Source organism: Vanacampus margaritifer, chromosome 11 (assembly GCF_051991255.1).
Source record: "Vanacampus margaritifer isolate UIUO_Vmar chromosome 11, RoL_Vmar_1.0, whole genome shotgun sequence".
NCBI classification, from domain to species: Eukaryota; Metazoa; Chordata; class Actinopteri; order Syngnathiformes; family Syngnathidae; genus Vanacampus; species Vanacampus margaritifer.
Window position 1 is genome coordinate 15,591,932 of NC_135442.1, and position 14,009 is coordinate 15,605,940.

Genomic DNA, 14,009 nt, shown 5'->3' on the forward strand with positions numbered 1-14,009 from the left:
ATGTGTAATAGCCCCAAATCTATGTTGTATTCTTCCTCATCATCTTCTGTCTTATCCTTGGTGTTGATGCTGCGGTTGCCACAAAAGAGCACATTAAGACTTGCATGTGCGTCCAACCAGGAGCAGCATGAGGCCCTCAACCATTTCCTGGCATTCCCGGGGCGCGCGGTGGAGACTTCCTCTGTGGGTCACGGTTGCCAGCAGCACGACACGTCTAATTTGCAAGTGATGTGTGGGATTAACTAACAGATGATAAACAGAGAAGGGAAATGCGGCAGCTGTGGCACAAGCAGCTGCACAGTGTGCCGCTTATTTGCATGTTTGCCGCACAAATCAAGTGTTTGCAGAGAGTTGAGTTGTGCCTCGCCGAAGCCTATACGTTGGTGTTGTGTAAGTACACCGTGTCGCCGCTTGTACAGTCCGACTGTGCTCAAACAGCAAGCTGCGAGAGGCTGTTGAACTTTGCAAATGTCAACCACGGCTCCTCACAGACATTATAAAACCCCTCTGTATCCTCCATGTACAGTACAAGTCTTAAAATCTACCTCAAGTTTGGGTGATCAGATGTTTGGTTTTCCTGAAATACACCCACAGAGCATCTGGATGTGATTTTAAAACCATCCAAATTAAAGTCTACCAATTTAAAATGTGGTAATTTCTTCAGTTATCCATGAAGGAAGTGTTTAAGGCCTACCTAATGAGGACAAGCATTATAGAAAATGGATGGATGGTGAATGTGTATCCCTTAGTTGGCATGTACTCTTCCACTCTACTATGACTTGCATTTCTGTTTGAGTCGCTCCTTCTCTCGCAGTTTTTACTCTCATTGGCCAGCTTGTCAGTGACTGTTCACACAATTATTAGCTGGTCTTGCTTATCGTTATAGCAGCATGATGTTGACATTTTATCGCCTTTGCCTTTCATACATAATCCAGTGAAGCTGTGACATTGCCGCACTTTGAAAAAAACGAGCTGGAGAGCTGGTATGTGCTGGGAAATACAAACTAAAGTGCTACCTTGACTTGCAAGTGAACCGACAAAGTTTTTCAAGATACAAGTGTTGCTTGGACAATTTTTCTTCTTGAGTGGCAAGCAAAAATTTGAGTTACAAGCGCTAAATGGTGGCTGCCAACTTCACAAGAAGCAAGAGCTAGTGAGCGATTCTTCAAAAAAGACCAAGCATAAAACAAACAAAAGACAATTACACTTTGCGCGTCTTCTAGCTTAATGCTAACACACAATGCAAAGCACCGAAAACGAAACTAGCATTGATGTTGCGGTAGCCATTTTCACTGAAGCAATCCTCTTCACTCCCGGCTGTTTTACTGGATTTTGACAGATTTTGCAAGGCCCACAGAATATTGGGTTCTATTGCTATAAAAACATGGAATATATCAAAAGAAAGATTAGAGTCTCTTCTTTCATCAGGAAAAAAGTATGTTTCTATCTGTTTTCGTTTTGCATAAATTAGCATTAGAATATAGCTAAGTTTCATCATTATTCACAAATCTATTTAGAACTGTGAGTAAAAGGTTTTTGGGGTTTTCAACATGGCCCTGGTTGATCTCTTTTACTCTGCTGCCACCTGCTGGCCGTTTGTGTAATAACTATCATTTCTTCAACCGTTCTTTGCAGTTCAGAGACTGCATGCATCAAAGCCTTCTGTATGCTGTGGCATTAAAAAAAAAAAAAAAAGTAGAAATACTTCTTTGGGACACTTAAAACATTTAAAACAGAACATATTTATCCGTTTTTGGGAGCAGATGAGTTAAGTAATGGGTAGTTGAACATACACACACAGAAAAATACAAGTATAACATCCAACTTACTGTGTGAGACACTTAGTTGTGAAAGTCTCCTTTGTGTATTCTGTATGTGTGTCTTATACTGGGTATTGAAACATTAAATCACCATGCACAAATTGTTAAATTCTTTACATTCGTTTTGTTATCACTCGATGAAAAAAAAAAGTGCTACATTTGTGGGGATGGAACAGATTAACGGCATTTTCATTCATTTCAATGTGGAAAGATTTCAGATTTCAAGGTTTTGAGTTATGAACATGGTTACAGACCCCCAGTTTTGTTATATTGTTCACATCCCTGTCCCATCACCGTGGAACACAGATGGCATCCCACTTATGTTACAGCTCCGATAAAAGTTCTTAAATTGGAAACATGGGGGAAAAGACAAAAAAAAACTGTCTGTTGAGGAAGTTCTTGCGCAGTCCACATGTATTATTCCACTCTTGCTCTGACTCACGTTTCAGCTTCGCCTTCCTACACAGCTTGGTTGAAACGTCATTGGCTGACTGAATCTGAATATGTTGATTAATAATAATCTTACACCTATTAAGACTAATACATTTTGGGTTATATTTTGTTTGTCATGACATAATTGTCTTAAGTTTAATGTCATGTCATTTTTTTCCCATTTTTATGTAGTCCTGCAAATAAATGATAATGAAAACATAACCTCGCTGGCAGAGGTAATGAACACCTCTTTGAGAGTGTCAATCAAATCTGAGCGTTATTATCTTTGTGGGGGCAGAATTTGTGATTGGATCTGATGAGATTGTGCAGGTGTAGCTACGGTGAAAGAGCGCCTCCTACCTTACACTTTGCCTACTTATTCATCTCAGTTCACATGCCTGGGAGCCAGTCACTGCAATGTCTCTCATCCTCTCCTCCGTACCATGAATTATGAGCCTGCCTCATTCGTGTGTTGTTTACATGTGTGCTCCCTACTTGCAATGCATCTTGTGAAAAGGAGAAAAAAAATACACCGACTTTGCTGTTAATCAGCCTCTGACACGCACACATCTCTGCACAACGGGAAAAAAATAATTATCTTAATGTGATTACATCTGTTTTTAAATGCCATATCAATGCCACTGTTCCCATATTAAGCTCATCTTGTGAGCCAAACAAAAAAAATCTACGCCTTCAACCATCCGCACTGGCTGCAGACGTTGGACTTCTGACCGCCCCTCATAAGCAGAAGCAGCAGCTCTAAATAAAATAATGTTATCGTCAGCCTCCCCTCACTTCCGATTGCCTCGTTCCCTGCCTCTCTTCCGACAGTAGATGCGCGGTCTCCGAGGGGGGCTTTGGGAAGCTGTTGAGTGCCCTCATGTGTTCATTACCGTTCGCACGCCATCATTTAAGTATGCTTCTGTGTGCACTGTTCGCACTCAAGAATCTCTCACTCGGGCCTTGCCCTCAATAGTGTCACACAGGTAATGGCCTGCAGTTTTTGGTGTACGCAAGTGAGGCTGTGGTATACACTAAATGGGCAAAAGTACTGGGACATCACCCATTACATGTGAAAATAGTTATTTGTATATACAGTTATGTAGCCTACTGGCCTTTATTACCTTATTTACTTTGTTAATGTTAACTATATATAGTTAAGTTAAGAAGAAGAAGAGTTCATTCAACTTAATATATTCACCTGAATTAAGTTAATCAAAAGTGGCTTCAATCCAAAGTATAAAGTTTAATGAACTCATAATTAGTTAAACTTGATATATTTGCTTTGGACAAACTTAATTCAATCGTGTGTTACCAATTGAAAGTGATTATTTAAAGTTGGTCAACAATTCAATTTGGAATCTTAAATTGGGTCAACAATTCTCTTTTTAGAGTGAATTGCATTTTCAAAGTCTCCATTTAGCTGATTTTTTTTTTTTTAACCTATCCTCTGTAATTTGATCATAAACTCACTTTTTCACTCTCTTTTGTGGTCAGGCCAAAGCAATAAAATCATTATCCATCTTGAGACATCCTGGTGCCAAGGAACTGTGTTGAAGTGAATTGAGGAGCTTTATTTAGACAATAAGTGCTGCGCTGGCTTTTTGTAGCAGTTTAGTGCCAAGTTAGTGGTACTATGTTGAAGTGAGTTAAACAAGTTTAATTTAGACAATATTTGTGCTGTGCTGCTATGATCTGACATTTCACACTAGATGATGGTTTAATTGACTTTTGAGGCAATTTTTTCCAAGACTTCTGGCGGTTCCATTTTATATTATCTGTTGTGTCGCACTGCTTATATCTGAATATGGTAATATATTAGTTGAAGGGATGCCTAATTGTGGTGTCTATTTGTTCTTCTTAGGAGCTGCACTCAACCTCACGTGCCGGGCGTTTTTCGGCTACAGTGGTGACGTCATCCCACTCATCTACTGGATGAAGGGAGATAAATTCATCGAAGACTTGGACGAGGAGCGAGTACAGGAGACTGAAATCAAGTAAGGAACACAACCGGACTATTAATGTGACCTCTCAAGTTCAAATTGGGCCAAATTAAACGCTAATGACATTAGCGTAGTCTTGCGTAGTTAGTAAACTAATGTATCCATTTACACGACAATTAAGTGCAAGCCGGAACGTTACCTCACATTAAGTTAAATTAGCAAACTAGCACATCTCTTTCTCTCAACAATTAATTCAGAGAGGTAGCATTAACCACATTGAGTTAAATTAGTCAACCAACAAATCTTATTTTCTCAGCAAGTTGGAGAAGTAACATTAACTAAGATTAAGTCAGACACACCAGACAATTCATTCGGAAAAAGTAACATCAACTGACAAAATTAAATTAAATTAACTAACAAAAGTCTCTATTTCAAGTTGAAAGACTAACGTTAATTGTCCCTGAATTAAAATAGCAAAATTCACCTGACAATTACAGAAGTAATGTTGACAGAGATGATGTAGACTAGGGCTGTTACCATTGAATCTTTTTTTAAATCGATTATACTATCAATTATTCCAAACACCCACCCCCCTTATAAAAAAAATATTAAATTAATTTTATTTATTTATTTGTTAATCCACTAAGGTTAAACATGAGTTTAATTGAGAACTACTCATTTTTTTTATCTTCTGTGCATGAGCATTATCAAACACCAACACAGTTAGCTTACGCTAAATGGATAGCAATCGCAATTAGCATGCTAGTATTACCATTTAAGGTAAACAAACACTAAACTCCATTTGGTTCACAAATACATCATTATATCTACATGAGTTTAGTGGATATAACTACTCATATTTTGTGTATGAGCATTATTAAAACAACCATAGCTTAGCCTTTCAATCCGCTAGTTTAATGCTAACAGCACTCACATTCATATATCCTTTGCGTACAATGGCTAATATTAGTGCCGTAGTGATGACTCGAAGAGAAGCATTGAGGTATTATTATGAATCTAAGTGAAGTTTTAGGTAGGACTCGCCCGGCTAAACTAACCAGGCAGGACTGCATGCAGCAGCCAGTTTTAAAACAGCTGGGCTTCTGCTGCCTGGAACTCAAATGGGACTCATAATAATGCCTCAATGAACAGTATATCCATCTGGCTGTCTTATACTGACCTCATGTGACCAAGGCAAGCACATCAGAAGGAGCAGCGTATAACTGATGCAATGTGACAAAAATGCTTACATTTAAAAATATATATATATATTGACTGTAATTGTGTCATTACTGCAAGTTATTTATAAAATACAATATTACGCAGTGCAATATTTCGTGATTAAAATACAATGCAATTCCAATCATTTCAGTGAAAAGATGATTTGAGATACGAGTGTTTTGAGTTACGAGCTTGGTTGTGGAATGAATTAAACACAATAATGAGCACATTTTACAATTAAAGAGGTAACTTTCACAGAGACTAAGATAAAAATAGCAACCTAACATGTTGATTCCCAAACACGTCGGAGAATGTTGACCAATATCAAATTAAGTTAGTAAACGAATGCATTGTTTTAGATTTGTTTACCGTACACTAGCCATTCATCACAATTACAGGCTACTTTTGACATTTTTACATTGACATTCCCGTAAAGTTACATAATTATCAGTTATTATTTACTCAATAATTAATAGGGAGATGATCAACTGACATTAAATTAAATTAGCAAACAAATGTTTATAGCAAATAAAGTTCATCATTCGTTCATCATCAATCATGTATCATTCATCATTATAAAAGGCTTTACTTGTAATCCTAATGAAAAAAGCTGATCAAAGGCCATTTTTTTTCAAATAGCAAATGTCATGGTTTAATGTTTACGTAGTGTTGCCTCAAAGTTACCACAAATGTATATGTATATAATATTTCTTATGCATGTTTTCTTATCACTTTACATTTTCCCAGCATTGTTGGTCATGAAAATGTATAAAGCAAAGTGTCCTAATAAGCTGTAGTACTGCCACCAGGAGGAATGGCACACATTCACTGTAAAATTAATTTGCACGTTTCAGCCTATTGACTCCAAATTACTAAAACCCACAATTTTCCAGTGATGCATTTGCCTCATTCCGAGCAGCTGCTGGTCTGCATTTATTTTCCTGTAATGTCGCCTCTACTTGTTATTCATGAGCTAAAATGAAGAAAATACCGTACATGTTGCCCCAGTGGCACGGCATATTAGCATACTGTTGTCAGTGTTGCTGCACCGCTACATTGATTATGTGTCGCAACCTTAACTGCAATCACCAACAAGTGTTGTCACAAGTCCAATACAGTGTAAGTAGCTAAATTAATGTATACATGTGACAAAAGTTCTATTTCAACAGTGTTTCGAGATGGATTATGGCAGCTCAACTTTAATAAATGATCACATTTATTTCATTTACAGAAGGGAATTTGGAAATTGACCAAATTTTTCTGGAAATAATACAACAAAGTTGCCACAGAAAAAACACACAAGAATTTCACTATTTGTCAGATTAGCATGCATGGACTGATTCACCTGTATGTATGTTCTGCATCTTCTTTGGCTTTTGTCCACCTACGCAAAGTGCGCATATTCACATTCAAAAAGACTCCAGCATGTCCCAATGAAGTCAAAAGTATTTCAATGCTATTCCAACTGGAGATATCACGGCATTAAGCTACCTACCATTCGTAGCTAACCTTAGATATTAGTGCTAGCTATTAATTAGCTAGCCACAAAAAGCTATCTCTCTTGCTCTTCACAAAACAAAGTATGAACATTCGCATTCAAAAAGACTCCAACGTGTCTGGATGAATTCAAAAGTATTTCAGTGCTATTCCAAACGGAGATATCACGACATTGAGCTACTTACCGTTGGTAGCTAACCTTAAATATTAGTGCTAAATACTAACTAGCTAGCCACAAAAGAGTTAGCTCTTTTGCGCTACACATCCTCTAAATTGGATTGGAAGGTTTTGATTGACGTTTTGCCTTACATTAGTGATGAACTTCTTTTTATAGTATATACAATTGTTTTTGTGAATATTGGAAAATATTTGTTTGTGGTGTGACTGTTGGATCAATACATTTAGCAGAGCATACATGTAAAAATGTATTATTTTTATTTATCTTTTTTAAAGGTGTTTTTTTTCTAGAAAATATAATGTAAGGAGGTTAATGAAATTAACAGTCAGGGTTTCCCCCAGTGCTTTTCTTGCCCGCGCAGCACCCCCATTCAACATTTAATCAATTTCATCCTATTACAGATAATTTCTGTTTCCATAATTTCTCATGGGAAAATGTTTTTTCTAATTCGGTGTTCTCCTTTAAATCCTTTTATATCGTTGGTTCCTTTGCCGCTATGCAGAGCCCAGTAAGTGTTGCTTAATGCTCTGTTAAAAAGGACATTCATATCGCGGCCCAAAAAGCCTCCTTTTGTAGTCTACTTCTCTTCGACGTCGAAAATGAGCTCAATTCCAATGCGTCTTCCTCACGCGTGATAGAACACATTTTAAAACAAGTCCATTCGGCGCTCCGCGTGCATGTTTGCCATTAGCGCTGTTTGGAGCCGCTGCAGCTCTGGGGGAGACAGCCCCTGTCAGATGGTTAACAACCACCATTTTTCACACTGCCACCACTTGTGCTATCTCTCTCTGTGCACTCAGCTCCAGCAGCACACAGATGGGCGAGCGAGGCTGAGAGATTGAACGGAGGCCGAGGGTATCCGAGTCGCATCTGGGATGTATTTGTGCGGCGATATGAATATGCAAGGGAAATAAATCTCCTTTTAAGCAACCCGCTCCCACTCAAGGATTCCCCCAAATGCGCAGTAATATTCCTCGCGGTGGATCAATAAAGTATTTGATCAATCGCCCTGTGTTGCTAATGCTGCTACCGTAGGCTTTTTCCTATCCAGCCAAGGCCTCAAGTTTACTCCCATAAAGTCATCCAGCGATATGGAGGGTGCACTTAAGAGAAGGGATGGGAGTATCTACACGTGAACAAATTTGCACTCATCCTACAGCCAACTTCACGCTGGCACCCACACACACTTCGGCCTTCATTACAAATGCATCGAACCCGCGCTTTTAGAGCAACAGCTCACTTCTGCCATTTATATACACCCGACTCTCTAACTTATTGATCCAGGCGAGCTCATTCTACGGCGAGCCCATAAATTCTCATTTGCACAACCCCGGACAGGAACACCGTCGCTGTCATAGCACGGTTGAATGGACATTAGCATATCGTGCAGGAGATTAATAATTTAGCTAAACAAAATCCTACGCCGCATTTTTGAGAAGGTGATCAATATGCCGCTGACCCAATTCGGATGGTGTTTTGCAGGCATATTTCGTGGCCGCAATAATAAATGGAATGAGTCTGAAATTAATCACTTAAGCAGCAAACGCAGACTTCGCTAATGAGGAAGTAACAGAACGCTAATGCGCCCGCAGCAGCCACTGAATCAATGCACTCATTTGTACCTCTCCATGAACTGCACTTCACACTCCTTTTTCAAAACATTTATGTGCAATTAGAAGCCTGATGCACTGAATGTAGGCCAGTTTATTTGGTACACCTGCACATTATAAGGAGATACGTAGTATGACAAAAATGCTGTCTTTAAAGGAATTACTGTTCAGTTTTGACTGACACTGTAAGCAAAATATTTGGTTTAACAGTATATTATCGTGGTTGCAGTTTGCAGTAAAAAAAATAATTGTTAATTATTATTTAGATTTTTCCTCCCAATACTTTCTCTTGTACCTCCACAGAAAAATGCATCCCCCTCCTGTGCCTCTGAGAGAAAATAAGAAGAAATAAAATTAGCACACACAAAAAAAACTTTTCCCGCAATAACAAGACTGAGATTAAAATGTAGGTAATTTTTTGTTGTCGTTTTGTTTGTGTAATCTGGCAAACATCAACGCTCAGAATAATTTGGCGATTCTGAGCCTTTCAATTATGTCCACCTATTGCAAGAGGTTCAGTTAGTTGGGTTGCTAGTTTGTTAGTTAGCAGGATTACACATAAGGTACACATGAAACATGGAGGGATCTTTAAATGATAATGCACTGTCAAGCTAATGGTAGCTTGCAGGCTAGCCATTATGTTTTGCTAAATTAAAACAACAGTGAATGCAAACAATAAGTACAGTAATAAATACGGTATTTATTTGAACGGATGTGGTAATACAAATGTATTCATTTTCTCCCAAAAACGTATAAATATGTTCTATTGTAAATGTTTTAAGTGTCCCAAGGACGTATTTAAATCTTTTTTTTTTTTTTTTTTACTGCTAGAGCATACAGAAGGCTATGATGCAGCCTCTTAACTGGTTGGGGAAATGGTAGTTATTAAAAAAAACGGCCAGCTGATGGCAGCAGAGCAAAAGATATCAACCAGGACTATGTTGAAAAAAAACTAATTTACCCACAGTTCTATACAGATTTGTGAATAATGATGAAACTTAGCTATATTCTAATGCTATAGAAATATATATTTTTCCTGATGAAAGAAGAGACTGTGATCTTTATTTTGGTAGGTTCCATGTTTTAATAGCAATAGAACACAATATTCTGTAGGCCTTGTAAAATCAGTCAAAATCCTGTAAAACTGGATTGCTTCAGTGGAAATGGCTGGGAGTGAATGAGTTAAAAGCCATGTGATAAAAGGTCGTCATTGAAAAGTTATCTTGAATGAACTAAGGTGGAAAAGCACACTTTGAGAGTGTGCTAAACAGGCGTGAAAAAAAAATAAACAAAATATATGGCCCTAGGTGCGCAGGTGGACCAATTGATACCCGTCTGTTTGCATTGCAGTTCAGCTGTATCTCTGCCTGGCACTCTCAACTTTGCCTCCTCTCCTCCATTTGAGATGCAGGTTGCCATCTTATGATAGCGAGCCAATGAGCTGTGCCTGCTGGTGAACCAGGAGTCTTCAAAGTCCCCCGCGAATCCCTTGAGGAGAGGCTGGGGACATGAATTATTCCTACTTTTCTACAACAAACCGGACGTACAAATATCACGAGTCCGTGACACACTTTCAATTACCGGTGCCAAACCGGCACAGCTCGCCATCCTTATGCGCATTTTATCGGCTCGAAGGCTACAGAGCGAGTGAGAGCGAGTTGAGGGCTGCTGGAGTCATTATCCCCACCTACATGCTCACAAACTTGCATACGCACACACACGTACACTGCCTTCTTCTCAGCCTCTTTAACACATCCAGCCAATGACGCATGGCCGCCTCACTCAGCTCAGCCGCCGCTCGCGCACAAACACGCGGGATGGCTTTCTCCTTTGCACTTTGCCTTTGTGCAGACGATGCTTTCAAAGTGAGCTAAGTAGAAGTGTTTGTGCTGGTGGGGAGAGGAGACCATGATATCCCTATTCTCCCCTCCATCAGGCTCAACCAGCCCGGCCGGGGACGCTCATTTACTTTATGGAATATTACATCCTCTCCGCTCGCCGTTTCCATGGCAGCCGCTATAAAAAGATTTTCTTCTCATCGCCATTATTTGAATCCCTCCCTCCTTCCGTGGCGCGTGGTCTTGAGGAAGAACCCTTATTGATTTTCATATCTCACATGTTTTGAGTGCAGACAAAGAAATATATTTTGACGTTGTGACAGTGAAAGGACCGTTACATGTAGGGACATTTTATGGGATCCTCACGTCCCAGACAAAGCCCTCCTGAAATGTGAAGTGAAGGTGAAGTTAAGGGGATATATATATATATATATATATATATATATATATATATATATATATATATATATATATATATATATATATATATATATGTATATATATATTGTAATATCATAAAAGAAATGTCAAACTTAATTACCATTGTGGTAATTTTACATATGGCAATATGAAAATAGCTGTAATGTTCAACCCAGTTGCCTGGACAACTCTTGTGACATCACACTTGACTCTTGTTTTGTTTTTTGGTGCTAATTTTTCGGTCTTATTTTTCTGGAAAATTTGAGACATGTTCCAACTTCTGGTGCATTTGAATCTGAAGTTTATATTGTAAGTTAAAACTAGTTCTTGAGCAGTCCAGTAGAACCAATAATTAGAGTAGGAGAGAGTGGGATAATTTGTGTCAAGGGATAAGTAGTTCCACACCTGTTATTAAGAAAATTATAGAAGTTGGTAATGTGAACACATTTTTTTTTAAATACATCCATTTTGCTCACCCGGTAAAAAAGAGACACATGGCTTGAAAGGTAAGCACATATAAGTTCAAAAAACAATTTTTTGCCCTCCAAACTAAAATTTCTATGATTAAGGTTTTTTTGGGTGGCTGTGTTTGAGCAATTATAGACAACTTTGAAAACAGTTCACACATGTTTTAGTGCTTTAGTAAGCTACATCATGAGTCTATATATGGTTAGCATGATGTTGGCTCAAAACAGCTGGGGATGCATTTTTTTCCAAAATGGTGGGCTTGGGGTAAACTTCCCCTAAAATTATGATTATTTACTCTATATTACTTTATTGTATTTATTTTGCTGTTGTTGTAAACTGTATTCTTACATTTGATCACTAAAAATATGTGCCGTTCTTAATTTTTGACAAAAATTCATCATGCCACCAGATACTAAAGGAAGAAAGACAGGGTTTCCACTACTCTAGAGGAGTTGGAAAAAGAGCAGCGAAAGTGGGAAAGACCATACGGCAAGTTGAAAAGGAGATAAAAATCTGCAAGATGGCCATAAAAAAAATTTGGGTTGAGAAAAAAATAGACAAATCTGGTGGTTCTGGCACTTGGGTTATGTCCATCCATCCATCCATCCATTTTCTTGGCCGCTTTTCCTCACAAGGGTCGCGGGGGTGCTGGAGCCTATCCCAGCTGGCTTCGGGCAGTAGGCAGGGTACACCCTGAACTGGTTGCCAGCCGATCGCAGGGCACACAAAGACGAACAACCACACTCACATTCACATCTAGGGACAATTTGGAGTGTTCAATTAACCTGCCATGCATGTTTTTTTTGGAATGTGGGAGGAAACCGGAGTACCCGGTGAAAACCCACGCAAGCACGGGGAGAACATGCAAACTCCACCCAGGAAGGCCGAAGCCCGGACTCGATCTCACATCCTCTGCACTGGGAGGCGGACGTGCTAACCAGTCAGCCACCGTGCTGCCCACTTGGGTTATGTGTCTCCAGAAATTATTTTTTGCCATGCCAAAATCTACAAAAAGAAAGAACAGAATTGTTCAAAAAAGAAAAAAAGAAAGTGAAAACGAGAATTGTGACTGAGAATGAAGATTGAGTTAGAGAAGGCTCACAAAAAGAGAAGATAAAAAGGCTGAACAGGAAAAACAAAAGAATGAAGGAAGAAACGGCCTCTGAAACCTGCAAATCAAAATTTTGAATTGAATTTGTCTTCCATTTATATAGCATTATTGTTTGTGAGATTAAAATTATCTTTTTTTACTTCAGTTTTCAATGGCACAATTTACCCCACTGAATTCTGACTAATGGCACTGGGGGCAAGTTGTGCCCCCAAACCACTTTTTTTCTAAAGCTATATTTCTCAAACACTTTATTGAAGATCCAAAGTGATTGCTCCCAGGAATGCACGACATCCTAAACGATATGAACATATTTAAGTTAGAGGCATTCCTGTAATCCCCTTGCGTAAAAGACATTTTAAGTCAAAATTGGCACGACTTACCCCAGTCTCGCTAATTGTTAGGGGCCATGTCATCAAATTGGTGCCATGTATTCTATCAAAACAAACCAAATGTTCTGTTTTATGTTGAGTTTTTCTCAATTCTAAACTCTTAATGCTCCTATTAAACATCTGAAAATGTGTAATGGTATTATTCCAAATTTTTCAGAGTGGGTAATGTATTAGCGTAACACAACTGAGTAAAAACGCAGACTAAGTGTGAATTTAGACCAAAAAATAACATATTTGAAGTAAGATCGAGTCCGGGCTTCGGCCTTCCTCGGTGGAGTTTGCATGTTCTGGGTTTCCTCCGGGTACTCCGGTTTCCTCCCACATTCCAAAGATATGCATGGCAGGCTAATTGAACACTCCAAATTGTCCATAGGTGTGATTGTGAGTATGGTTGTTCGTCTCTGTGTGCCCTGCAATTGGCTGGCAACCAGTTCAGGGTGTACCCCGCCTACTGCCCGAAGCTAGCTGGGATAGGCTCCAACGCCCCCCGCGACCCTTGTGAGGACTAAGCGGTTAAGAAAATGGATGGATGGATGGATGGATGGATGGATAATTGAAGTATAGTTTGGATAGATAATAAAAAAATTCATTATAAAGTCTAGTTTTAGGAAGAAGGGACTGGCAACAAATAGTATTTTTTTACATCAAGGAAGTTAAATTAATCTTTTAAATTGTCTTTATTAAATATGCAATTAGATCAATGTTCACTCAGTTAAAAAATTGTTTACAGTTAATTCTATCATGCATGAACAAAAATACTGGGGACTCAAAAATCCCCAATTCAGCAAAATAGCCCATCAAATCGATATCACTCCAATGGAGTAAAAATAGCAACAAATGCAAAGAAATTAGTAACTTGGTTGTTCTGATATCATGTTCGGTGGAGTCCTTGGTTAACATAAGTCCTGATATACAACATTTTGATGTTCCAAATGGTTAGCAGGTCAAGAGCGGATCATCACATGCCACAAGAAGGTGCACTCAGTTGCTGATGTACTTACTGCTTTTCAGTTTATTGTTTTACTGTATATTTATGACCTTGAAGTATTCTATACAGGCTGAACACGTTTTTTTTTCCATCT

At 38.7% G+C, this 14,009-nt stretch overlaps 1 protein-coding gene across 4 annotated transcripts in view; it reads left to right on the forward strand.

The window, feature by feature from the left end:
- il1rapl1a (interleukin 1 receptor accessory protein-like 1a) overlaps window positions 1-14,009 on the forward strand; it is a 245,386-nt gene that overhangs the window by 214,499 nt on the left and 16,878 nt on the right. For all 4 annotated transcript variants that reach the window (XM_077580324.1, XM_077580326.1, XM_077580325.1 and 1 more), the window contains exon 7: window positions 4,117-4,249. In XM_077580324.1, coding sequence (XP_077436450.1) covers window positions 4,117-4,249 — 133 coding nt within the window. The remainder of the gene's footprint in view (window positions 1-4,116; window positions 4,250-14,009) is intronic.